The following is a 23,951-nucleotide window of genomic DNA, read 5'->3' on the forward strand; positions in this document are numbered from 1 at the left end:
AAGTTCCAAACTGCAAATTTTTACACTCAAGACACAGTCATGAAGAACATGTATTTCAATTTTCTATTCCTTTAACTGCAGTGTAAAATATCTTAATATTGGAAAACATCCATAAAATCTCTCAAGGAAGGCAGCTAATGGATCCTTTTCACTAGCATGTGAACAAACTAAGGAACTAAAATCAAAGCTGAGTTCTCTTTTTCAAAAGATCAGTTACCTCTTTCTTACTCCAGTGTTATAGAAGATTTTTCACTACACATTTGGGGGTAATTTTTATCTTTCATATTTTTGGGGGGGGTTTTTTTGCTTGCTTTTGTTGTTTTTGTTGGTTTTTTTTACAGAAAACATGTCCTAGAAAAGGCATGTCCTTTGCTCCTGGTTCCCGTGTGGAGCAGCTCCCTTCCCGCTGGCTGAGCTGCTCAGGCAGAGCCCGGCAGCTCCTGGCCCTGCAGGGCTGAGGCTTTTCCCCGTTGCTGGGCACAGACTGATGGAGCAGCAGTGCTGAACACGGGCACACGCAGAGGGAGCAGAGCAGCTGCCTTTGCCCACCTGAAGCTCCAAGGCCAAACTCTGAGCAGGCACGGCTGCAAGAGACTCGCAGGCTCCCTGTTGGCTCTGCTGCCCCACTTGTGCCCGGCCCAGCTCTGCGGGAGGCAGAGGGAGAACAAGGGGCAGCTCCCTCCCAGCCCCAGCCCAGGGACCCCTCCAGCCCCGGGCCTTGGGCCACTGTCAGCACCCGCTGCTCCAGCCACGGCTTCTGCTGGCACTGACAGCAACAACCAAACTGGGGCTGGTCCCGAGGGAGCAGCAGCAGTGCCTGCATCTGATCCCTCAGTCTGGGGCAGCCCCCTGGGGGAACAGAGGGCACAGCAAGAGGGACAAAACCAGTCAAGGTCAGAGACTGGGAAGAGCCAGAGCTGGGAGCAGGAACAGCTGCTTCATTGAATCCTGGAGAAAGCTCTTGGCTGGGTCAAAGCACTGAAAGGTGTGAAGAGCAGAGAGGAGGCCACACCAAACAATGCTCCTGTTTTCACATTTCCCCTCTCTGTGTCCCAGAAGGAATTGAATGAACTTATTCTTCTCTCCCAGTTGTCTCCTTCAGCTTGAGCAGCTCAGCACCAGGAGCTGAAGGAGCTGAAGCCTCAGGCCACAAGAGCTGAGCAAGAGGGGGCTTTTGGACTAAAGTAATGCTGCTAAGTAATGGACCTAGCTGAATGCAGCAGATAGAATCCTGGTATTATAGAATCCATTCTGCTGGAAAAGACCTCTGAGTTCATCCAGTCCAGCCAGACACCCAGCAGTGTCAAGCCCCCCACTAAACCTCGTTTCTGAAGTGCCAAGGTCTGCACAACAGGCCCTGAGTGAGGCCTGAACAACAGGCCCTGAGCCAAAGGTGATCTCTGAATGAACCTTCCAGCCAAAGGTTACCTGTCCATCTGCTCATTACTGAAATATTCATGGTCATGAACACTGTGATAGATGTATCCACTCATCAATGAAACATGGATTGACCTTTCTGTGTTTAGAAGCCAGACAAGGCCATGAAATCCGACATCTGGCCTTGTTTGGGGTGTATGGTCAGGGTCGACTCCCTTGGTTCCTCCTTGAGCCCTGGCCAGGCTTCTGTAGGGAACCAAGAGGAGGATGAAACCAGAGGTTCCCACACCAGAAGTGCTGTCAGTTTGTTTATTCAGCACTATCAAAGCTGGGCCCTCTCTCACAGCAGGGTTGGAGCCTCACCTGTGGCTGGAGGCACCTGCAGGAATTCCCAGTGTCTGGAGTGGCTCTCCAGCCCTTGGCTGTGACAGCTTCCCCAGCTGATGGGTGGATCTGGGGATGGCAAAGTCTGAGGGGAACTGGTGCTGGATCTTTGTTAATCCCTGCAGGCAATCTTTGGCACTGATGATTGGATTCATTGCTGAGCTGCTCCTTTTGTCATCTTTTGCTGCTTGGAGCTGCAGTGACACTGATTCCTTCAGGTGGTGTTTGTGCCTTTGGTGCTGACTCTGCCTGCTGCTGAAACAAAACTGGCAAAGTCTAGCCAGATCACAACAAAATGTCACTTTTAAAATGTAAATGTAAGGAATCAGTCCCATCTGTAATTCCCAGAAGGGAAGCTCTCCCCAGAGTTCGCTGGCTCTGGAGTGGGGCTGAGGTCGGAGCACCGTGCGAGCAGTGGGGCAGTCGGTTAAAAGAGGCTGAACCGCTGGATGTCTTAAAATGCATCCAAACATTGCATATGGAAAAAGGAAAAGAACTCAAGGGTTTGGGAAGACAAGGAGGGATTTTGTTAACAGCACCAACAGAAGGAACAATTGTTTTTGGAATGCTCCCACGTGGAGTGGTTTTAGTCTTTAGCTCAGGTTTGTTTGTCCAAGTAAAATAATAATAACAATAACAATAATAATAGCAATAACAACACAATAATATATATTTATATATATAACTAAAAATCAAAAATGTGAAATAATGCTGACAATTCCAATTTGTTACCTTTGGCTGCTCACTGTAACACTAAAATACCCTACAAAAAAGGACTAGCAAAGACCCAAATGTCAATGGTAAACTTTGTGAATTGTATACAAGGAATAAAGGAGGAAGGGATAAAACTGGCAATTTTTATAGGGTTTGGTGATGCTGTGATGTGGAATGCTTTGTCTGTTCCTGTGAAAAACACAGTGATTAAGACTGCTGGGTTTTTCATGTAACACACTATCTACAAGCTACAGGATTGGTTGAACAATTGTTAAAAGAGCAGTTGATAAAATGAGGAGATGGGAACCTGTCCCGGTGGAGAACCCATCTCCCAGATGAGCTCCATGCCCTTAACAATGGGCCCACTGGGAAATGGAAACCCCTGGGTGTGCACGGCTGCACCCAATTTGCAAACACAGCCATGGACAGTGAGACTTGGACTGCCTGGGAAATTGTTCTGGCTGTGATGGCCCCTGCCAGGGCCAGCCCAGAGGCTGCAGGGCTGGACCTTCATGCACTGGAATTCATTAGGAGAAATCAGAAGCAAATGAGAGTTTACAATACAGGAATAAGAATTCAGATTCCTCCAGGACACTTTGGTTTGATAACTGCTCACTGGAGCTTGGCCTTGCAAAGGGTTCATGTCACGGGAGGAGGAATTGATGCAGATTATCAAGGAGAAATTGAAGTAAGTCTGTTAAACAATAGTGAAAAAGATTTGATTGTTCAACCCCATGACAAGGTAGAAGAAATATTGATATTGCAATTGAAAAAATAATTGTGAAGAAAGAATATCCACTTTGTAATAAAGAATTGGATGAATAAAAATTCGAAAGAAAAGGTTTAAATAAAGTATATGTAATTGTAAATGATGAAAATATGGAATGAGAAATCCTCCTCCAGGTCGAGGCAGGATTTCTCTTCCAAAGCAACAGATTGCAGCCAAGCACCCAGATAACAATCGCAAGCAGGCACATCAGCGCCGAAAGAATGGGCAGGACACGGGCCATCGAACAAACAAAGGAACGGGCCCGGACGAGATATCGCCGAGCCCGAGCATCTCCGCCCTGACCACCTGTGCTGGAGAAATGGAGAAACTAGACAAAGGAAGAGGAGCCAGCCGAGATAGCCATCGGCTCCAGGATGGGTGCCACCACTCCACCCTAATGGCCCGGACCAAAATGATATCAAAAAGACATCCTGGACCTCTTTACATATGAGGAGCCTCTGCCCAACGTCTATTGACTCTATTCTCCAGTGCCAGGAAATCTATTCTTCGAACAATCAAGAACCTCTTAGCAAAGGGTGCCTGCTTGGAATTTGGCCTCGGGACACAAACTTCCTATAAAAACCCAGGCCAAAGGACTCTCAGGCGTGGATTTGGGAGCATCTATACCTTGCGTATAGACCCTGTCCACCCAGCGCTGCGCTGCTTATTTTATTGTGGTTTTTTTTTCTCTTTGTTCGAATTTATTATTGTTTGATAATAAATTTTCTCTTTTATATAACCCGAAATTGCCTTTGCATTTATAACAGATTGGTGCCGTGACTCGGATCGGAGAAATTGCAGGAGAATCTCGCTACCCAGGACGGGTACCCCCGCTGATTTTAGCGGCCTGGTGAGTCGAGAATCTCCGCAGCTCATTCCGACATCCAAACCAAATTTAGGCTAAGGTAAAAACCACAATAAAAAGGAAAAAGGATCCAGAGAGCTCGGGAAGGCGAGGAGCCTTCGAGAAAGCCGCGGCTTGGTAGCTCGTAAAAAGTCATCTGTGCACGAAGACACCCTCGCAGGAAAATAGCTGTAAGTATTGTGAGGTTGAGCTGATGATTGGGCGATTGTGTGAGACGTGATCTGATCACGAAGCGAGTGCGGACTTCAAGGTCGCGGTTCCATCCTCCCGCGAGGGAATTGGCCGGCCGAGAAGGAAGCGATTCGGGGTGAAAAAGTTCTCTCTTTACACGATTGTAAAAACCTGGGACGAAGGAGGTCCTGGGGAACCGATCACAGGAGGCTGAAAGGGGAAGAGGACGTCCTGTCGAGCTCGGGAATTAGTAAACCCTTTCAGTCAACGGACCTAGGCAAAGGTCCAAGAGAGAATCGAAGTGCTGAATACAAGAGACTCCAGTACAGCTAACTGCGAGGTGAGTATTAGCAAAGACTTTGATTCATCTGGTAAAGGCGGAACGAACACAACGCAAGAAAGGTAAGATATTTTTCAATATGGGACAAAGAAAAAGTAAGATGCAGAAAAAGAGTAATGAAAAGGGTCCCTCTGAGAGAGAGAAGGGATCACTAGACATCCCACCGGAAAGTCCCTTGGGATGGATGTTAAAATATTGGGAAAATTGCTCTGAGAGAAAAAAGAAATCTAAGGCAAAAATGATCTGGTATTGTGCCGAAGTCTGGGGAGGGCAAGAACTGAGAAACCACCTCACTTAGCCTGTGGTGGGCACATTTGAAAGGTGGACGTGTAACGAGTATATTTGCGAAGTATAGAGCAGAGAAAAAGTAAGCTACAAAGAAAGAGCACAGGGAAAAATCCCTCCAATCCGGAGGAGAGAGATCACCAGACATCCCGCTGGAAAGTCCCTTGAAGTAAATGTTAAAACACTGGGAAGATTGTCCCCTGAGGAAAGGGAAATCGAAAGAAAAATTAATACATTATTGTATAGAAGTTTGGGGAAGACAGGAGTTGAGAAGTCACCTTACTTAGCCAGTGTTAGGCACATCTGAAAAAATAAACCTGTAATAAGTTGTTCTCCTATGTGGAGAACAAGGACCCCTCGGACCCCGAGGAGAGGGAATATGCTAAGCTCTGGTTAAACGCCAGGGTAGGGCTGTTCCCAATGAAACAAAAACAAAAACGTGAGTCGAAAACTGAATCCTAGGAACCTCTTGACCACTTACCTCCCCCGTACCATGGACTGGCTGGGCCGTCGTCCCCAGATCAAGTGGTGCCTTCAGCACCTTCGGGCCCCCGAGACCAACCCACTGAGATGCATGTGTCTCAAGCGGGAGACTCGGTGCTGGCAGCGATGCTGGCAGCCCTTCCCCTTTCCCAGCCTGCAAACACTGCAGCCACAGGAGTCTCCTCAGAGGTTTCTCCGGCACAAGGCTGGGGACAGCTCTATCCGTCCTTGCCGGTCCGGCCGCCACAGCCGGGACCCTCACACTTAACTGAAGGGGTCCCTACCGGTAACCGGGTGGCAGGGGAGTTCCCACAATCAACAAAAGAGAAAACCCCCACAAACCTCAGTTCCCCTCCTGCAAGTAGAACTCGTTTGAAAGCAAAAATGATGGGCGAGGAGGGGGGAGAGAGTAGTGAGAATGAGCACCGGTCGTTCCCTCTCAGGGAAGTACCGACAGCCCCGGGAGTGATTGGATTTGTGAATGTTCCTCTTAACTCCGGGGATGTGCTAGCGTTTAAAAAGGAGATGGGGCGATTGTTAGACGATCCTTTGGTGTGGCTGAAAAGCTGGATAACTTTTTAGGAAGTAGTATTTACACATACGATGATCTTATGACCATCCTGAGATCGCCTGTTTAATCAAGAGGAAAGAGAAATGATTAAACAAGCCGGTATCAGAGACTGGGACCGACGCAGTCCACAGGGGACACCAGGTGACCAGAAATGGCCTAGCGTGAGCCCGAGCTGGAATGCCCAGGGAGGAGGGCAGGCAGAGCATGGTGGATTTAAGAAACATGATTGTTCAGGGAATAAGAGAGGCAGTTCCCCGAGGTCAAAACATTAGTAAAGTGTTCGGGGAATGCCAAGGGAAGGAGGAATCGCCCACGGAATGGGTAGAGAGGTTGTGGCGAAGTTTTCAGATCTACTCTGGAACTGACCCGAACTCTCCCGTGGGGGAAGTCTTACTAAAAACACAATTTGTTGCCAAATCCTGGGAAAACATTAGGAGGAAATTAGAAAATATTGACAGGTAACAAGATAAAAGCCTCCAAGAGCTTCTGAGGGAAGCTCAAAAAGTATATATGAGAAGGGAGGATGAAAAACAGAGACTGTAAGCTAAGGTTTTGGTAGCTGCGGTCAAAGAAGTCCAAAACCAAGAACAAACACAAGGTAAGTTTAAAACACTACCTAGAAAACAGAAAAGCACTCACAAGGCAGCCCCTACCCCACGGAGAGAGGTCCCCGAATGTTACTACTGTAAGAAAGTAAGACACATTCAGCAGGATTGCAGGCAAAGAATAAAAAAAAAAAAAATGAAAAGATTTTTCAAGAAGATTAGGGCTGTCAGAGGCTCTTTAATTTGGAGACAAGAACATCCAAGGAGCCCTTGATAAAATTAAAAGTGAGTCCCCAATGGCAGGAAGTAAGCTTTTTAGTGGACACTAGAACAGAGAGAGGTACTCTGCAGAAATTGCCAGAGGGGTGTGTGACAAGCAAGGAAAAAGTTTTTGTAATTAGAATCAAGGGGGATCCTTTCAAAGTATCTGTAATAGAGAATGTAGAAATAGAATCGGAAAATAAAATTTGTTTAAGAAATTTATTGCTTGTAGAAAAAGCAGATTATAATTCATTAAGAAGAGATATGATTGTTGCATTAAGAATTAATATCGTTGTTAAAAACTCTGAATTAGTAGTAAAAATATTCAAACTGACTCCCAAAGACGAAGAAGAAATTAACCCTAGAGTGTGGCACTCAAAAGGAGAAATAGAGAAATTAGATATCAAGCCTATTAAAATAGAAATCGAGGACCCTGAAGACCCTATAAGGATCAAGCAATACTCCATCCCGATGGAAGGGAGAAGGGGATTAAAACAAGTAATTGCCGACCTCCTTAAAGGGGTACCCTGAAACCCTGTATGTCTCAGCATAACACCCCCATCCTGGCTGTAAGAAAAACAGATAGCAGTTTACGATTGGTTCAGGACCTCAGAGCTGTAAATGTTAGAACCCGAACCAGATTCCTGGTGGTGGCCAGTCCTTACACTTTACTGAACAGGCTCTCACCTAAAGATGTATGGTATAGTGTAATCGATTTAAAAGATGCTTTTGGACTTGCCCTCTAGATGAAAAGAGTAGAAATTTCTTCGCCTTTCAGTGGGAGGACCCGGACACAAACCGAAAGCAACAGCTGAGGTGGACGGTCCTCCCGCAGGGGTTTGTAGAATCCCCAAATCTGTTCAGACAAGCTCTGGAACAACTACTCACCCAATTCATTCCAGAGGAGGGGACAAAATTGTTACAATATGTAGATGACTTGTTAATTGCCGGAACGACGGAAGAAAAGGTGAAGAAAAGCACGATTTCTTTACTGAATTTCTTGAGACGGAAGGGGTTGAAAGTATCTAAATCCAAATTGCAATTCACAGAGCCCGAAGTAAAATACCTTGGTCATTGGATATCTCAAGGGAAAAAGAAATTAGACCCTGAGAGAGTAGCAGGGATTCTTGCACTCCCTGCCCCAAAAACAAAAAAGACAGATAAGACAATTTTTGGGGCTCCTGAGATATTGCAGACAATGAATTAAAGGATTTAGTGAAAAAGTAAAATTTCTGTATGAAAGGTTAAACACTGATAAGTTGAAATAGACTGAGCAAAATGAATTTAATTTTCAGAAATTAAAGGATGCTGTTGGGAAGGTAGAATTAGAAAGAAATTATAAATATGACTTTGTAGCCAGAAAGGCTAAGGAAGAAATACAAATGATAGCACGGTTTGAATAATTCAAAGAAACCAACCGGGCTGGTATGCCAGAACACATTCTTTCCTGCAATAAAACCAAGCTGAGGCCCCTCATCCCAGCCTTATAAGGAAAGGTCTGAAGGACCCTGAGATAACTAAAAATATGCAAAAATAGCGATTTCTATAGGTTGTACACAAATGTTACTATATTAGTATACTTAGAAAGATTGGTTAGAAAAGGAATAGAATATTCAAAGGTATAGGTTATATAAGTAGTGGTATAGAAGAGCTCGGTCCCTTTTTTCTCTTGCTTGCTCTTTTTTTCCGTCTCTTTTGCGCTCTCTCTCTTGCCCTCTCTTGCTCTCTCTCTCTACCTCTCTACCCCACGCCCTGAAATAAACTTCTAACACTTAACTTGATTATAGAGGTCTTTGCCGTGTCTCTGACCGTCCCCAGAAAGCGTCTCCTACAGATTGGCGAGCCAGTACCAATTGGCGAGCGAGTTGGGCCGAAGCTCTTTAAAGTTGCAAGGGGAGTTCCTGAGTCCAGAGACGCTGAGGATCGGTGTCTTTTGGAGCTCTGGGAGACTCAGCCCGGGAGTGGAGCACAGCGAGGTGCCTGGCACCGCTTGGTGCTGTGCTGGAAAGGGGTTCTGAGCTCGCTGCAGTGTTGCAAAGCAACAGCTAGAAGCGGAGCTTGGTGAAGGAACCCGAAAAGCAGCGTCTGGAGCCGCAGCAGGGGAGCCTGGCCAGCCCCCACGAGAAGCTGGGATTGGATACGCTGTTTTCTCCGGTACTGAGGTTAGTGCGCACAAGTTTTAATCATGGGACAATCTTACTCTATTCACGACAGAGACCTCTATAAGCGACTAAAACATTTATTACGCTCTGAGTCCAATAATTTACCGAAACAAGAGCTAAAAGATCTTTTAGAATGGACTCTACTTAACTTCCCCAACGCTGACCGTTCAGCTGTATTTACTAGAGATTTTTGGGACACGGTCGGTATTAAACTCTTTAATAATATCTCACACCGCGATATGACAGCCGCACAGCTGGTCCCAGCGTGTAGAACTCTCGTAGAACTCTTTCATAATAAGCAACAACCATCAGTGGCTGTCGCGTCGGATCCAGTCCCTACTATGCGTTTGTCCCTGGCCACGGAGACCCGAAACGTGGCCAGGCCCGTTCCGGCCCCCCGAAACTCAGTGACTCCAGCATCCGCAGTTTCGCGCGTCCCTTCCCCACCCCCCCCAGCCCCCGTGATTTCGCAATCTGTTCCGGTGACCCCATCCCCCTCGGCAGACCCTGCGGCCCCCGCCCCTGCTCCCCCTCCCCCTCCCGATACTGTTCCCGCCCCCAGTGTGGCAAGCGGCGAGCTCCCCGTTCCCTCAAGAAACCCCGTCTCCGCTGTCACAACCCCCGCGCTGCCCACCCCCGGCTCTGCCCTTGCGGTGCACCCCGCCCCTCCCGCTCCCGTCACCGGTGCGACCCCGCCCCTTGACTCCGCCCCTGCGCCTCCGCCCAGCGATGTCATCGTGGCTCCTCCCCCCGTCGGTGCTGTCGCCTCAACTCCACCACCCCTCCTCCCCACCGGAGAATCTCCCGCTCCTCCCCCGCTGCACCCTGCGGCCGTCATCGCGGCTACCGCTTATATTCTATCTGCGCTACAAAACCACACTGCAGCCTCTTCCCTAACTCCTCCACTACCTCCTGTCACCGCTGAGTCAGCCCCGCCGTCAGCAGCGGGTCACACCTCGGCCCCTGAGCCGACACAGACCACTGCTGCCTCGAACATCTCGTTGTTTCATTTTTCTCCACCTCCCGTTTTGCCGCGGCCCGCAGACGTTCCAGCCTCCGCTGCCCGGTCCACCCCGGCCCCCTCAGCTCCTTCTGCTGTTTCTCTCTGGCCACGCGGTCCCGAGCCGCAGCAGGTCCCGGTTCTGCCTGCCACAAGGGCCGCCACCACTGACCCTGGACCGGAACTTACACAAACGCAGTGTCAGCCACACGTTTCCACACGGTCACAAAACACCGCGCTACTCCCGCCAGCGTCTGGTCCTGTGTATTCCCCCGATCCTCTACCAGACCCGGCTGTAATATCACCAAGAACTGCCGCTTCGCTGTCAGATGCCCCCGCGCATTATAACTGCGAACAACTGAAACCTGCTTCCCTGCCCTCGGCCGTGCCGCAGCTCCCAGAGGCTTATCCGCAAGTGCAGCATCCCGTTCTGCCCCCTGACCGTCCCCTATCGCAGCTACTGTCAGCCGACACTACAACTACAAGGCCGCCGCTACACCTGGCTACACAAAAGGTACAAAAGGAAGGGGGAATTTCTAACACAGTATCTGCATTAATAAATACAGGAGAGACAGTGAACTATTCTATGCATGCAACAGCTAATCCCCTGACTTTACCACTTCAAAGTGAGATTGTAAAATTCGAAGCTCCACTACACATAAATTCCCAAGAATGTTATGATGATAGCCAACTTACAAACTGGCTGGAAGTCAAAAGACAAATTTGCAAAGAAGAAAACATAAACCCCCTAGCAATGCCGGTGTTATTTAGTCAGCAGGCGGGCGGTCCAAGAACATGGACAGCTATTTCACCCCAGGAGATAAAAGAACTGCGAAAAGCGATAAAGGACAGTGGCATTTGCTCTCCATATTTTAAACAACTGCTGAAAAGTACACTAGAAGAGCATACTCTCACGCCCAATGACTGCAAACATCTTGCTAGCATCACCCTTACAGATTCGCAATTTATGCTATGGGAATTGAAATGGAAGAGACTACTCAGAAATGTATTGGACAATTATAGACGTAGTAATGATCCAGATTTGCGTGCTCTCACCCTGTCAAAGCTCACAGGTGAACCTCCAGATGACCGAAATGAAAATCAGATAAAATTGCCTAGGGTAGCATTAGATGACATCAAAAAAATGGCATGGCGAGCCTTCTTGCAAATTCAGCCTGCCGGAACTTTTGAAAAAGCTTATAACCTTATTAGCCAAGAAGCCTCTGGGCCATTCACAACATTTGTGGATCGTATAATTCAAGCTGCTGAACGCCAGTGTGGTGATGATACAGCCCGTCCAATTATGATACGGGACATTATCGAAAATAATGCTAATGCCGAATGTAAGAAGGTGATCAAAGCCCTGGGAAAAGAAAAGCCAACAGTGCCAGAAATGATAGACGCTTGTAACAAAATAGGAAGTCCACAACATGTAGCAGCAATTCAAGCAACTGAATTGGGGAGAACCTTAGGGGAGAAGCTGGAAAAAGCTCTTTTAGCACAAACATCACAAGCTGCAGTAATCGCGGCTCAAGCAGAGGCACGAGATCAAAAGCTCACTAAAACCCTACTGCACATCGAAGTCTGCTGAAACCTCCACACCAGCCAGTGACCCTGCAAAAAAGAGCCAAGAAGCAGACGCCCAAGCCTGATCTACGCAGAATCTTCAAGAAGAAAGTGATCTACCAGAAGCAGCTCAAGAAAAAAAAAAATGGAGTTCTGTCGTTTACCCAAGTGCATGTTGTTTTTATCTTTTTGTTTTAATCTGTATAGTGATAATTGTAGTTTTAATAGCTATACCTTGTATACTCCAATGCATGCAGAAACTAATGAGTAGAACCGTATCTAATATCTTAGTTATTCATAGACAAAACGGGGGAGATGTTGGGAAGGTAGAATTAGAAAGAAATTATAAATATGACTTTGTAGCCAGAAAGGCTAAGGAAGAAATACAAATGATAGCACGGTTTGAATAATTCAAAGAAACCAACCGGGCTGGTATGCCAGAACACATTCTTTCCTGCAATAAAACCAAGCTGAGGCCCCTCATCCCAGCCTTATAAGGAAAGGTCTGAAGGACCCTGAGATAACTAAAAATATGCAAAAATAGCGATTTCTATAGGTTGTACACAAATGTTACTATATTAGTATACTTAGAAAGATTGGTTAGAAAAGGAATAGAATATTCAAAGGTATAGGTTATATAAGTAGTGGTATAGAAGAGCTCGGTCTCTTTTTTTCTCTTGCTTGCTCTTTTTTTCCGTCTCTCTTGCGCTCTCTCTCTTGCCCTCTCTTGCTCTCTCTCTCTACCTCTCTACCCCACGCCCTGAAATAAACTTCTAACACTTAACTCGATTATAGAGGTCTTTGCCGTGTCTCTGACCGTCCCCAGAAAGCGTCTCTTACAGATGCACTCATAACTGCCCCCGTACTAACTTTACTGGATACCAATAAGAATTTCAATTATTCGTAGATGTGAATAGACAAGCAGCACAAGGAGTTCTGACCCAAGAGTGGGCAGAAAAAAGAAGCCCATAAGGTTTCTCTCAAAATTTTTAGACCCGGTTAGTCGGGGTTGGCCTACTTGTTTGCAAGCAATTGTGGCAGTGGCTTTATTAGTAAGAGAAGAAAAAAAAAAAAAGGGGTAACTTTCAGAGCTCCCTTGATAGTCTACATGATGTAAGAAATATCTTACAACAAAAAGCGGAAAAGTGGTTGACTGATTTGAGGCTTCTGAAATATGAAGCCATCTTAATCAGCTCGCCTAGTTTAGAATTAAGAACCACTACTGCGCAGAATCCTGCGCAGTTCCTGTTTGGGGAACCAACAGAGAAACTATTACACAATTGCATTGAAACTGTGGAATTGCAAACTAAAGTTAAACCAGATTTAGAAAATCAGGAGTTAGAAAAAGGAGAAAAGTAGTTTATAGAAAGATCCTCGAAAGTTGTTGAGAGAAAAAGAAAGTCAGGATATGCTAGAGTAAATGGCATATCAGGAAGCATTGTGAAATCAGGCCCCCTGAAAGCAAGCTGGTCTGCACAAGCTTGCGAGCTTTATGCTCTCCTGAGAGCCCTCCAGGGGTTGAAAAGAAAGAGGGGGATCATCTATACAAATTCGCGGTATGCTTTTAAGGTAGTACATACTTTTAAGAAAATTTGAGAAAAAGAAGTCTGATAAATACGAAAAAAAAAAGAGTTAATCCATAGGGAAATCATTCGACAAATTCTACAGGCTGTCAGAGAACCAAAGGAAATATCAGTTGTCCATGTAAAAGGACACCAAACAGGATGGCAGTTCCACACCCGAAGTAACAACCTGGCAGACAAAGAGGAAAAACGAGCGGCTTTGTTAACCAGTCTGCAGAAAAGAGGACTGATTCCCCAAAGCACAACACTGGGATTTGCCATACACCAAATGCAGCCTGGGGATAAAGTCCTGATCAAAGCTTAGAAAGAGCTCCCCCTCAACCCTCACTGGGAAGGACCGTTTCTCGTCCTCCTGACCACAGACACAGCTGTCCGGACTGCAGAAAAGAACTGGACACACTCACCTCGAGTGAAAAAAGTAACGGATTACAACTCCTCCGAGGGGAAAGTCACCACACCTCCGAGAGAGCTGAAAATCAAACGCCGGCGTCATCACAAATGACAAGTGACGACCAGATAAGTTGTATTAATCCTGATTGTAATTGTTTTCCATTTATCCACTTCGAGTGTGCTTATTGTAAACAGATTTGGGTAGCCCACTGTTTAAGAGGGTACAAACCTAAAGGATTGTGCACAAAGTGTCTAGAGAAAGAACAGGAGGAGACTAGCCGTTTCTTAACACTTGCCACCCGGGCGGGGTCCTTGGAACTAAACTCTCCTGAGTGGTTCCTATTGTTCCAAAAGGGGTTAAGAGGCCAGTTAGATTCCAAAGCCAAGGCTTTAGAAATCGAGTGCCGAAAAACAATTAAAGTTTAAAGTACTGTGTAGGACAGACCCAACTAAATTGTCTCGGTGGGCTACTTTCAAAAGAAGGTACGCCTTAAGGACTACAAGGGCCCCTGAAGACAGTCCCTGCTGCCGAGAAGATGGTAATCCCCGCCGTATGTTCCTATACGGGCGAAGGGCAAGGCAGAGAGATGCAATGGTGGGGAATCCTGATAGTCCTGAACCTAGCCGTGTGCTTGGCCGAGGGAACGAGTCCCGAGGTACCTCCAGGGGGAGAGTCCCCTGGGGAAGTGTGAGCAGTGTCAGACTGCCACAGAAACCGGACGAAAGATTGACTGTCCTCCAGAACTGCAGAAGGGGATGTGTTTTTCCAACGGCACTCAGTATAAGATCTGTAAATTAAAGGGGGAGGTCTGGTGTTACTGCTCAAAGGCAAGTTTTAAAGACGGGCAGTTTCAAACTCCTGAAAGACAAAAGATCAAAACTACCCACTTCAGGTACAAGAGAGAAGTGGGAGGGATTCCTCCGATTTCAATTTATAGTCAATGTAATAAAACCATCTAGATCAGAAGAAAAAGACAATCCACCTTTGTAGCATATTACAAAATCAATCCTATGTTACAATAAAGCGAACTTGAAAACGTGTACTATAAGTGGAAAAATGTATTAAGAAGATAGAAATTTAAAACATGAAACAAAAGCTTCCTTCAATAATGAACCAATAATTTTAGATTTGTTAAAAAGTGAAGTTGACCGGGTATGTTTACAATTTGACCAAGTATTCTGTTTCTCCAGAGATGAAGACGAGTTAAATCCTAAAAGCAAAATATCAGACTGGGAGAAAAGTGAATGTGGTTAATCTCACACTCATCCCTCTGTAAGATTGAATAAAATAATACGAATTTTTAATGTGGTCAAATTATTAGGTGGGGGACTGTAATAAAGAATTGGATGAATAAAAATTCGAAAGAAAAGGTTTAAATAAAGTATATGTAATTGTAAATGATGAAAATATGGAATGAGAAATCCTCCTCCAGGTCGAGGCAGGATTTCTCTTCCAAAGCAACAGATTGCAGCCAAGCACCCAGATAACAATTGCAAGCAGGCACATCAGCGCCGAAAGAATGGGCAGGACACGGGCCATCGAACAAACAAAGGAACGGGCCCGGACGAGATATCGCCGAGCCCGAGCATCTCCGCCCTGACCACCTGTGCTGGAGAAATGGAGAAACTAGACAAAGGAAGAGGAGCCAGCCGAGATAGCCATCGGCTCCAGGATGGGTGCCACCACTCCACCCTAATGGCCCGGACCAAAATGATATCAAAAAGACATCCTGGACCTCTTTACATATGAGGAGCCTCTGCCCAACGTCTATTGACTCTATTCCCCAGTGCCAGGAAATCTATTCTTCGAACAATCAAGAACCTCTTAGCAAAGGGTGCCTGCTTGGAATTTGGCCTCGGGACACAAACTTCCTATAAAAACCCAGGCCAAAGGACTCTCAGGCGTGGATTTGGGAGCATCTATACCTTGCGTATAGACCCTGTCCACCCAGCGCTGCGCTGCTTATTTTATTGTGGTTTTTTTTTTCTCTTTGTTCGAATTTATTATTGTTTGATAATAAATTTTCTCTTTTATATAACCCGAAATTGCCTTTGCATTTATAACACCTTCAAATTGCCTCCATTTGTGGATAAAAAGAGTTTGGACCCAGCAGTCCTAATAAAGGAGCCAGAGTGTGGGTCCAGAGGCCAAATGGCCCTCCCAAGCCAGCTGAAGGAACAGCTCTGGGCAAAGACAACACTGTTGGAATCCTGAGACCTGGGCAGGAACAATGGGAATATGTCCCTGCAGCCAAGTGTTCTCTGCCAGAACAAGTCGATGGGATGGGATATTGTTTTACAGACCCTGCCAGACCAAATCTCCCTGTTTGCCCCAACGGCCCCTTTGGAAAATGCTCAGATCCATGGGGCTCCATGTGAAGGCTGATGTGACCCTGAGGGACTTCCACACCAATTCCAGACAGGAGCCTGGCTGTCCCTCAGGGACTGGGACCCAGCACCTCTCCAGCCGAAGGGGAAAGGACCCCAGCAAGCCTTGTTAGCCACAGACAGTGCGGTAAAGCTGAACAGCAAAGGACCTTGGGGACATTATTCTGGAATTCAAAAGGTGCCAGCTCCATGGACAACAGAATTATTGTTCCTAACGTGAATGAGGGTGAGGAAAAAGGATGAGTAGGCTTGTGATGGTAAAGCACAGAAATCCTTTCACATTGTGGTCTCCAACTAGAACACGGCTTGGTTTCTCCGGAAGGGAAATCTCAGTCAATCCTGTAAAACTGATAATTGCATTCCTGTGTTCCACAGCACAGTTTTCTGTCAGTGTCCCTGAACTGGATCCGTTACAAGTCAGAGCCCATTGACAGAGTTTTGGCCACCCCACAGGGTGAGCCCTCCGAGGGAACCCCATTCCTCCCAACCTGAGCTGAGAACATACCCAGCAATTAGTTACATTGAGTATTTTGGCTACTTTGATCTTTAAATTTTCAAAATAATTTTGATTACTAATGCCTTGATTAAACTTCAGAGGTGTTTCTGGCAAACAAAGATCCTGGCTGACTCTCAAGATGCAACTTACAGGTGTTGGGGGTTAGGTGTCCTTTATTTTCTATTTAGTTCTGGCTTGCCTGTGGAATTTTTACTCATGACTTGCAGGGAAAACTTAACTGCGGGTACTTGGTGGGTGCTTGAGGAAAGATAAAGAGTTTGGCTGGGCCCAGGGGGGGAAGGGGGCAGGAAAAGGGGAGGGTGGGGACAGTTTGGTGGCTTCTTCAGCTTCGGAGAAGAACACTTTGGGTGCAGAGCTGTTGTGGTGGGGAGAAGGGAATTTCGCCATCACCCAGATGGAGCTGCTGCTTCTTCTCCTTCTTCCCTCTTCATTGGTGGCCTCGCACCCCCTGTCCTGCCGGGACGTGTGGCAGTGCCAGCCACCGCCACGGAGCTGCTGATCCACCTCAGCCACTGGCCCGGGATCTCATCTCATCCCTGCTGTTCCAGCTGAGTGTTCCTCAGAGCCCTGCAGGAGCACCAGCACTGACTGCCAACCCGAGGGGGTTTGTGAAACAAAGCCTCTCCTCCATCCTTTCCCGTCTCAGCCCAGAAAGCTGTCACGGGGTCCCTGGCTCTGTTTTCTTGCTAACGCTGTAGTTATTGTTGTTTGTTTGCCTGGTTATAAATATTAGTAAAAAACTGTTATTCCTATCCCCAGATCTCTGCCTGAGAGCCCCTTGATTTCAAGATTATCATAATTCGGAGGGAGGGGGTCTACATTTTTCATTCCAAGGGAGGCTCCTGCCCTCCCTAGCAGACACCTGTCTCTCAACACTGAGACATTTCCATTAGTAAATTTTACAAAGTTTTCAATAAAATTCTTATTGATAAATTTGCCTCCATTTCATTTCTAACAAGCTGTTCCTAAAGATCCCGTCAGGCTGTCTTAGACACTTTGGGCAAGGGATTCCTTCCAAGCTGGGCCACTTGGGGGGGGGATGGGGGCGGCCCCAGGGCGGAGGGCAGGGTGTGCAAGGGCCCTTTGTGACACGCTGCAGCACGGTCACCGTGGGATGGTGGCAACGGGAGCAGATGTCAAAGGGCCCTTTGTGACACGTGCTGCCATAGGAGCTGGCGGTGACAGGGCCACGCCACAGTGCTCGGTGCACGCGACGGGTCAGGACGCGCCAGAGCGGTGCTGTGAGGAGCCCCCGCACAGCGCACTCCTTAGTGTCGGACCTGGAGCTTTTCTGAAGCACTATTACTACAGGTGACCTCGAGGCCAGACCACAGGTCTTGCTGACCTGTGGCCTTGCTGAGCCTTCCTTCTTAAGGTTCTCTTGAGGGCAGACCGTGGGACTTGGTGACCGTCGGAGCTTTTCCGACGTGTCGCCCATCCCTGCAGTCTCTGCCCTTGAGACCAGACCACAATCCCTGTCGAGGAGCCTCCTGTCCTTGTGGCAGGAGCCCTCAAGACCCAAGTGCAGGACTCGCTGTCTTGCAGTCTTGCCAGGACTTGAGTCTTGCAGGTGCCTTCCAGGCACAACTGCAGGACTTGCTGACACTGAGTTTTTCCGAGCCATCTCTCCTGCAAGCAGCCATAAATCCAGTCACTGCCATGGAGCAGCGACCCCCAAGAGTGCCCAAGTTGGCCTGGCTTGAGGAGCAGGAAGAAGAAGGCTCTGGAGCTGTCCTGGCACAGGAGTCTGAAGAGGTGCAGGAGTTCCAGGCACCACAGGAGGGTGAGTTGCAGAGCTCAGCCTTAGGGCTAGTGCCTGTTGCCAGCTTGGCCCCATCCCATTACATGCCATGCCATCCCCTGGTGCTGTTCCTATGGAAAGGATTGGAGAGTCTGGAAGATTTGGAGCAGCGACCCCCAAGAGTGCCCAAACAGGCCTGGGTGGAGGAGGAGGAAGAGGAGGTCGAGGAAGAAGGTCCTGGAGCTGCCCCAGCACCAGAGACCGAAGAGGTGCAGCAGTTGCAGCCGCTGGAGGAGGGTGAGTGGCAGAGCTGGGCCACAGGGCTGGTGCCTGCGGCCATCTTGGCCCCATCCCATCCCATTGCATCCCATCTCATCCCATCCCACACTGTCCTGTGGAGACACACCCATGGACAGCACAAAAAAGGGGCTGGGGCTGCCCCCGCAGCAGTGGCCGTGCTGCATCCCCTGGGGCATCCCAGGACTGTCCCTGCCTGGGGAACGCAGGGCTGGGCTGTGCTCTCCGGCCTCTCCCGCAGCCCCTCAGCTCTGGCTGCTCTTTGCCAGATGCAGCCATGGACGGCACACAAGAGCAGGACACCGCCCGTGGCCGCTTCCGCAGAGCAGCGCAGGTACCTGCAGCCATCCCCACCTGCGCTGGGCCTGCTGGCACTGCTCAGCCCAGCACCGCACTTGGAGCACTCCATGCAACTTCCCTGCCTTCCTGCCCTTCTCCTACAGTTTCTTTACCAATACATCAAGAGAATTGGCAAGGAAGACACCAGACCTATGGACACTGAGGTCAAGACATCCTCAGAGGTCTTGGTAGAACAGAGCAGCGCTGCCCAGCTGGATCTGCTTGTAGAGACGGCTCTTTTCAATCCAGAGCAAGTAAGCAGCCTGTGGCCAGCCTTTGATCCTCCAGCAATTGCTTGGCTTTCCCAAGCCACGCCTGCTGCTCACTTGGAGCTTTTGAGGCCATGGCAGCGTGCTGGAAGAGAAGCACTTGTCTGAGGAAGAAGCTGGGCACATTGCTGACTCCCTCTGCTGGCATTCCAAGTCTCCCTGTGCCTTCTCCAGGTGCCCGGCGTGGTGAGGTACATCCACCAGTGGCTCATGGCCAATGAGGCTGCTGAGCACAGGATGGACTGGGCCCTGATGCAAGTGGCCGAGGCAGAGCCCGATGATGTGGCCATCACTCTCCTGCGGGTGGCCCCAACGTGTGACAGGTATGGGGCCCAGCTGCCCCGAGGCCTCAGGGCTCCCCAGCCCATCACCCTGTACAGCCCGGCCCAGGGCTGTGAGCAACACAGACTTGCAGGGCCCTCTGGCTGCTCCCTTTGCCAGCCCTGCTACAAAGTCGGCCCCCGAGCCCGCTGCCGTGCTGCCAGCCTGCCCCTCAGGGGCCTGTCCCCACAGGGCTGGGCTGCCTGGCTGCTGCTGCCGCTCAGGGGCAGTGGGCACAGGCAGAGCTGGCGGCCAGCTCAGCTCCCCGCTGCTGCCCAGCCCACGGTGCTGTGTCTGACCCCGCAGAGCTGCTATGGCCATGTGGACGACCATCTTGCTCTCGCCCTGGATTTCAGAGGAAGTGACACCGCTCCTCATCAATGTGGTGGGGAGCTGGCCGCAGAAAAACCTGGGCACCTCTGATGGGGACAAGACGGCTGTCTTTTCCCTGACTGTGAGTTTCTGGAGCTGGCCTTTGCTCACCGCAAGGCCGGCCGCCTCTCCAGCAGCTCTGTTGCCTCCTTCCCCCACTGCATCTCCCTGCTTCAGGCACTGGCCACAAACCTGGCCTAGGGGCAGCTTCAGGGCCACCAGGCCCGCTGCTCCCCCTGCGTCTGCCCCGGCCTCTCCCTGCCACGCTCAGGCCCTGCCACACGGACGCCCCGGCACTGAGCGCTGTCTCGGGCTGCTTTGTCCTCTGCAGGCAACTCTGGTGATGTGGAAGATCCTCCAGGGGCCCTGTTGCCCACAGATCCTCACAGTCTATTTCCCCCGCCTCTTTGTGCATCTCCTCTTCCAAACGTACTTCAGTACTTTGTATATGACAGAGGACGTCCATACCTTCTGGAAGGAATGCCAGGAGCAACACGGCCTCTCCACCAGCCCCAACAGGTATGCCACTCCTCCTGTCCCTGCCACTTCCCCAGCCTCACAGCCAGCGCTCCCAGCGTCACCTGGGCTTTGCTGTGCACACAGGTTTGCAGTGCAGACCCTGAAGGCCCTGCTCTCCAGTCTCCACTTGGAGCATGTGGTGGTGGCAATGGAACGCAAGCGTGGCTGGGACACGCTGCTCTGTGCTGACACCCACCACTATGCCGTGGGTCTGCTGGCCAGGTGAGCCCCCCTTCTCCCCACTGCCTCTGACGTTTGTGCCCCCTGCCCGGGATGCCCCCCACAGTCCCCGTGGCCATGGGCCTGAGGACCTCGTCACCGAGGGATGGCCAAGGAGACTGCAAAAGGCTGTGAGAGGAGGGTGCCCAGGAGCAGCCACATCTCAAGGGCCCAAATACCCTCACAGGGCGCTGGGGCAATAGGACAACTGTGTCAGTCAGTCCTGGGAGAGGTTTTTTGCACCCTTGCTGAGACTCTTTCTGCCATTTTCTGCCTTCCAGGGTAATGCGCCGTGCATCCGCCCACTTGTGCAAAAGCATCTTAAGCTACCTGCTTGAGGTGCTCAGCAAACCGTTGCCACACTGGGATGTCTCTGCCATGGCATTCCTTGTGGAGGTGAGCCTGATGGCCAGCACTACCTCGCTCAGCTCCCTGCCAGCCCTGTCCCCTGGCATAGCCACAGCTGCCTGGGACGGCACCCGCGCCCTGTGCTACTGCCTGGGCCCAGCCCTGCGCACTTCCAGGCTCCTGCCGGCCAGCTCTCCTCTCACTGCCCTGTGCCTTTCAGCTCCTAGATTGCCTGGACTTGAGTGACTGTGGTGACAGCCTAATGGAGATCTTGTATAAGTACCTGTGGTACAACTCCACAGAGATGCATCACCAGGTGCTCAGGGCTCTCCTCCTGCTAAAGGACCGTCCCTCCATGGTGAGAAGGGGGCAGCAGCTGAAGCCGTGTGGGCAGCATGAGGCTGGGCAATGCTGTCACTTGGCCTTGGCTGGCCTTTGCCTTGGGTGCTGAGGCAGCTCCTCGCAGCTCTCCTGCCTCCTGCTTCAGCTGCCCGAGTGCTTTGGGACAGCCCTTTGGCCTCTGGGCCCTGCGGCAGCTGCCCAGGCTTTCACACCCTTGTGTTCTGCACAGGCCGAAAGAATTCAGAGCCTGACAGGAAGACTAGTGCACCTCCTGTGGGACTTGGACAGTGACGTGGCCAGGATGAGCATTGCTCTCCTGAGCTATATTTTCCTGGATGAAGAAACCCCAATATCCTGGCGCAGGGCCCTGCAGCTGGCTGAGCCGCTCCTGAAACTCCTGGACAATGTAAGGCTCTGTGCCCCAGCCACGGCCACTGCCTGCTGCCCGGACACTTTGTGCCCTGTGCATTTGCAGGCCTGCGCCAATGTGGGCCACAAGAAGCCAATGATGAGGTCATTTTTCCTTCCTTCCTTTCATACAGCCTGATAGCCAGGTGCAGCTGCTCTCCATGTCTCTCCTTCGAAGAATGATGTCGTCGGCAGAAGAAGAAGGAAGAAAGCCCCTGAAGGAACGAGTGTACCAGAGCCTGCTCCCACTCTTTTTCCACTGCCAAGATGAGAATCGGCATGTGGCAGAGGTGAGGACTCCTGGGCTGCTGCTGCGCCTTGGCAGGGGGCTCAGCTGCCTCCTGCCCTGACGCAGGCTTGCAGGCTGCAGCCTCCTCCAGCCCTTGGCACTGGGACACTCCTGTGCCCTGCCTTGAGGGGCCATTTGCGGCTCTCTGCTGCTCCCCAGGCCTCTCGGACAACGCTCCTTCGCGCGGCTGGCTTTCTGAAGAGGCCAGACCTGGAAAAAGCTGTGAGGAAGGAGAAGCTGTGGAAGTTTGCCAAGCTCGTGGTAAGGGCGGGCTGCAAGTGCCAGCCAAAGGCTAGAGAAGCCCCCTGGCCCCGGTGCTTAGTGTGTGGGGCTGGCAGCTGTGCCCCTGCCCACTGCTGCACCCGGGGGCCGCACGGCTTCTCAGGGCTGGCCGGGCACGGGAGGCCGGGACTGGCCGCAGGCAGCAGCGCCCGGCCGAGGGGCAGAGCCCGCGCCAACCCTTCCCTCCTGCCGCTCTCTCCAGCTGGCAGACCACAGGATCCCCTTGGCCCAGCACCTGCGCCGGGCCCTGCAGTACCTGCAGGACCCACAGGAGACCCTGCGAGCGGCGGCCATCAGGGTCATCGGTGAGTCCCGAGCCCGGGCTCCCTCCCCGCCCCGCCGCAGCTCGGCCCCAGCCCCGGCTGCTGCCCCGGCAGCGGCACCCGGGCCCGGCGCCCTGGAGCCCCGGCTGCCCTCGGGGCTGCTGCTGCCGGCCTCTGGCAGCCGTGCCCTTGGGCTGGGTTAGGATGCGGTAAGGGCCCGGGCTGAGCCCTGCCGGGGCAGGAGGCCGTGTGGCCGCAGGGCTGGCAGCGCCGCTGGCAGGGAGCTGTGCTGCTGGGACCCTGACAGGCTCTGTGTTCTCAGGGATGGCCGGGGAGCAGCTGAGGGGGCAGCACGCAGAGCTCCAGGTTTTGTGCAGAGGTGAGCCACGGCAGCAGGCTGACAGTGTTGGCTGTCGGGGGCAGCTGCAGCCCTGGCCAGGCTGTGGAGGGCTCTGCTCCCTGTGCCGATGAGGGGCGGCGTGGGCAGAGCACAGTGAGATTTCAGGGCCACGTGGGGCATTTGTGGCCAGCAGCTTCGGGCTGACCCCCTTGGTCCCTGCTCCCTCCTGGCCAAGGCAAGAGCCGGCTGGCATGGCCCTGGCAGGGGGCTCTCGATGGGCCCCCACAGCTCTGGGGTCTGACCGTGGCTCTGTTCGTCTCTCTTGCAGCCCTCGAACGCCTGACGGAGGACAGAAGCGGTGCCGTGTCAGATCTGGCACTTGAAACGCTGTATGTCCTCCGGGCCATCCAGAGTGCCCGTTACTCCATTCTCCAGAGGATGCAAGACCAAATCCTCAGGGCATGGAGGACACGGCCTCGTCTGTCGGGCCTGGGCTGGCTGCGCTGCTGGAGGTGTACTCAGAGCTGACCTGAGAGGCTCTGTCTTCTGGGGCCACATGGGCCAGCCAGGATTTTTTTTTTCATAAGGGTTGTTCTTTTCCTTTTTTCTCTTCTTTTTACTATGTAAATAATGTAGGATATGTTAGGGCTGAGAGGCTCTGTCTTCTGGGGCCACATGGGCCATCTGTTAGTTTTTGTTTGATAGAGATTGTTCTTTGTTTCGTTTCCATCTAGTATGTAAATAATATAGGATATGTTATAAACGACAAGAGTCCCAAGACCTTTCTTTTGCTGCCCAGGGTGTGCGGGGCATAGGGGAAGAGAGGGAAAAGGGTTCTTGTGTTCAGCAACCTGCCAGGGCATGCAGTGGTGCAGGGGAAATGGCCAGAAGCCCCTTGGCCTTTGGTGGTTGTGCTGAAGCCACAAGCCCTGTGGCAGGCAGGAAGCGCCATCTGTGTCCTGCTGCCCGTGTGTTGGTGCCGTGATGGCTGAGGAGCTGCTGGAGCTCCTGTGGGGCTGCGGCGCTGCTGCCGGGCCAGGCTGGGGGAGCCCCTGAGGGCACGGGGTGCTGGGAGGCCGTGAAGGGATGAGGGGCTGCGGAGGCCCAGACGGGACAAGGCAGTGGGAAGGCACGAGGGGGATGTGTGAGGGAGTGGGTGGCAGGAGGTTCCAAGGGGACAGAAGGCCCTGGAGGAGCCGGGGTGGTGGGAAGCCCTGAGGAATTGGGTGTC

At 50.9% G+C, this 23,951-nt stretch overlaps 1 protein-coding gene across 1 annotated transcript in view; it reads left to right on the top strand.

The window, feature by feature from the left end:
* Nucleotides 1-23,484, top strand: part of LOC147646203 (maestro heat-like repeat-containing protein family member 7) — a 142,243-nt gene extending 118,759 nt beyond the window's left edge. The window contains exons 3-16 of the mRNA XM_086873784.1: nt 18,679-18,743; nt 18,853-19,002; nt 19,192-19,340; nt 19,645-19,792; nt 20,042-20,229; nt 20,314-20,451; nt 20,730-20,844; nt 21,017-21,154; nt 21,368-21,544; nt 21,681-21,836; nt 21,995-22,096; nt 22,320-22,422; nt 22,703-22,759; nt 23,049-23,484. Coding sequence (XP_086729910.1) covers nt 18,679-18,743; nt 18,853-19,002; nt 19,192-19,340; nt 19,645-19,792; nt 20,042-20,229; nt 20,314-20,451; nt 20,730-20,844; nt 21,017-21,154; nt 21,368-21,544; nt 21,681-21,836; nt 21,995-22,096; nt 22,320-22,422; nt 22,703-22,759; nt 23,049-23,248 — 1,886 coding nt within the window. The 3' untranslated portion in view covers nt 23,249-23,484. The remainder of the gene's footprint in view (nt 1-18,678; nt 18,744-18,852; nt 19,003-19,191; nt 19,341-19,644; nt 19,793-20,041; nt 20,230-20,313; nt 20,452-20,729; nt 20,845-21,016; nt 21,155-21,367; nt 21,545-21,680; nt 21,837-21,994; nt 22,097-22,319; nt 22,423-22,702; nt 22,760-23,048) is intronic.
* The last annotated feature ends 467 nt before the right edge of the window (nt 23,485-23,951 follow it).

The sequence above is a fragment of the Cyanistes caeruleus genome, unplaced genomic scaffold, assembly GCF_971803275.1.
Source record: "Cyanistes caeruleus unplaced genomic scaffold, bCyaCae1.hap1.1 HAP1_SCAFFOLD_110, whole genome shotgun sequence".
In the NCBI taxonomy this organism is placed as follows: Eukaryota; Metazoa; Chordata; class Aves; order Passeriformes; family Paridae; genus Cyanistes; species Cyanistes caeruleus.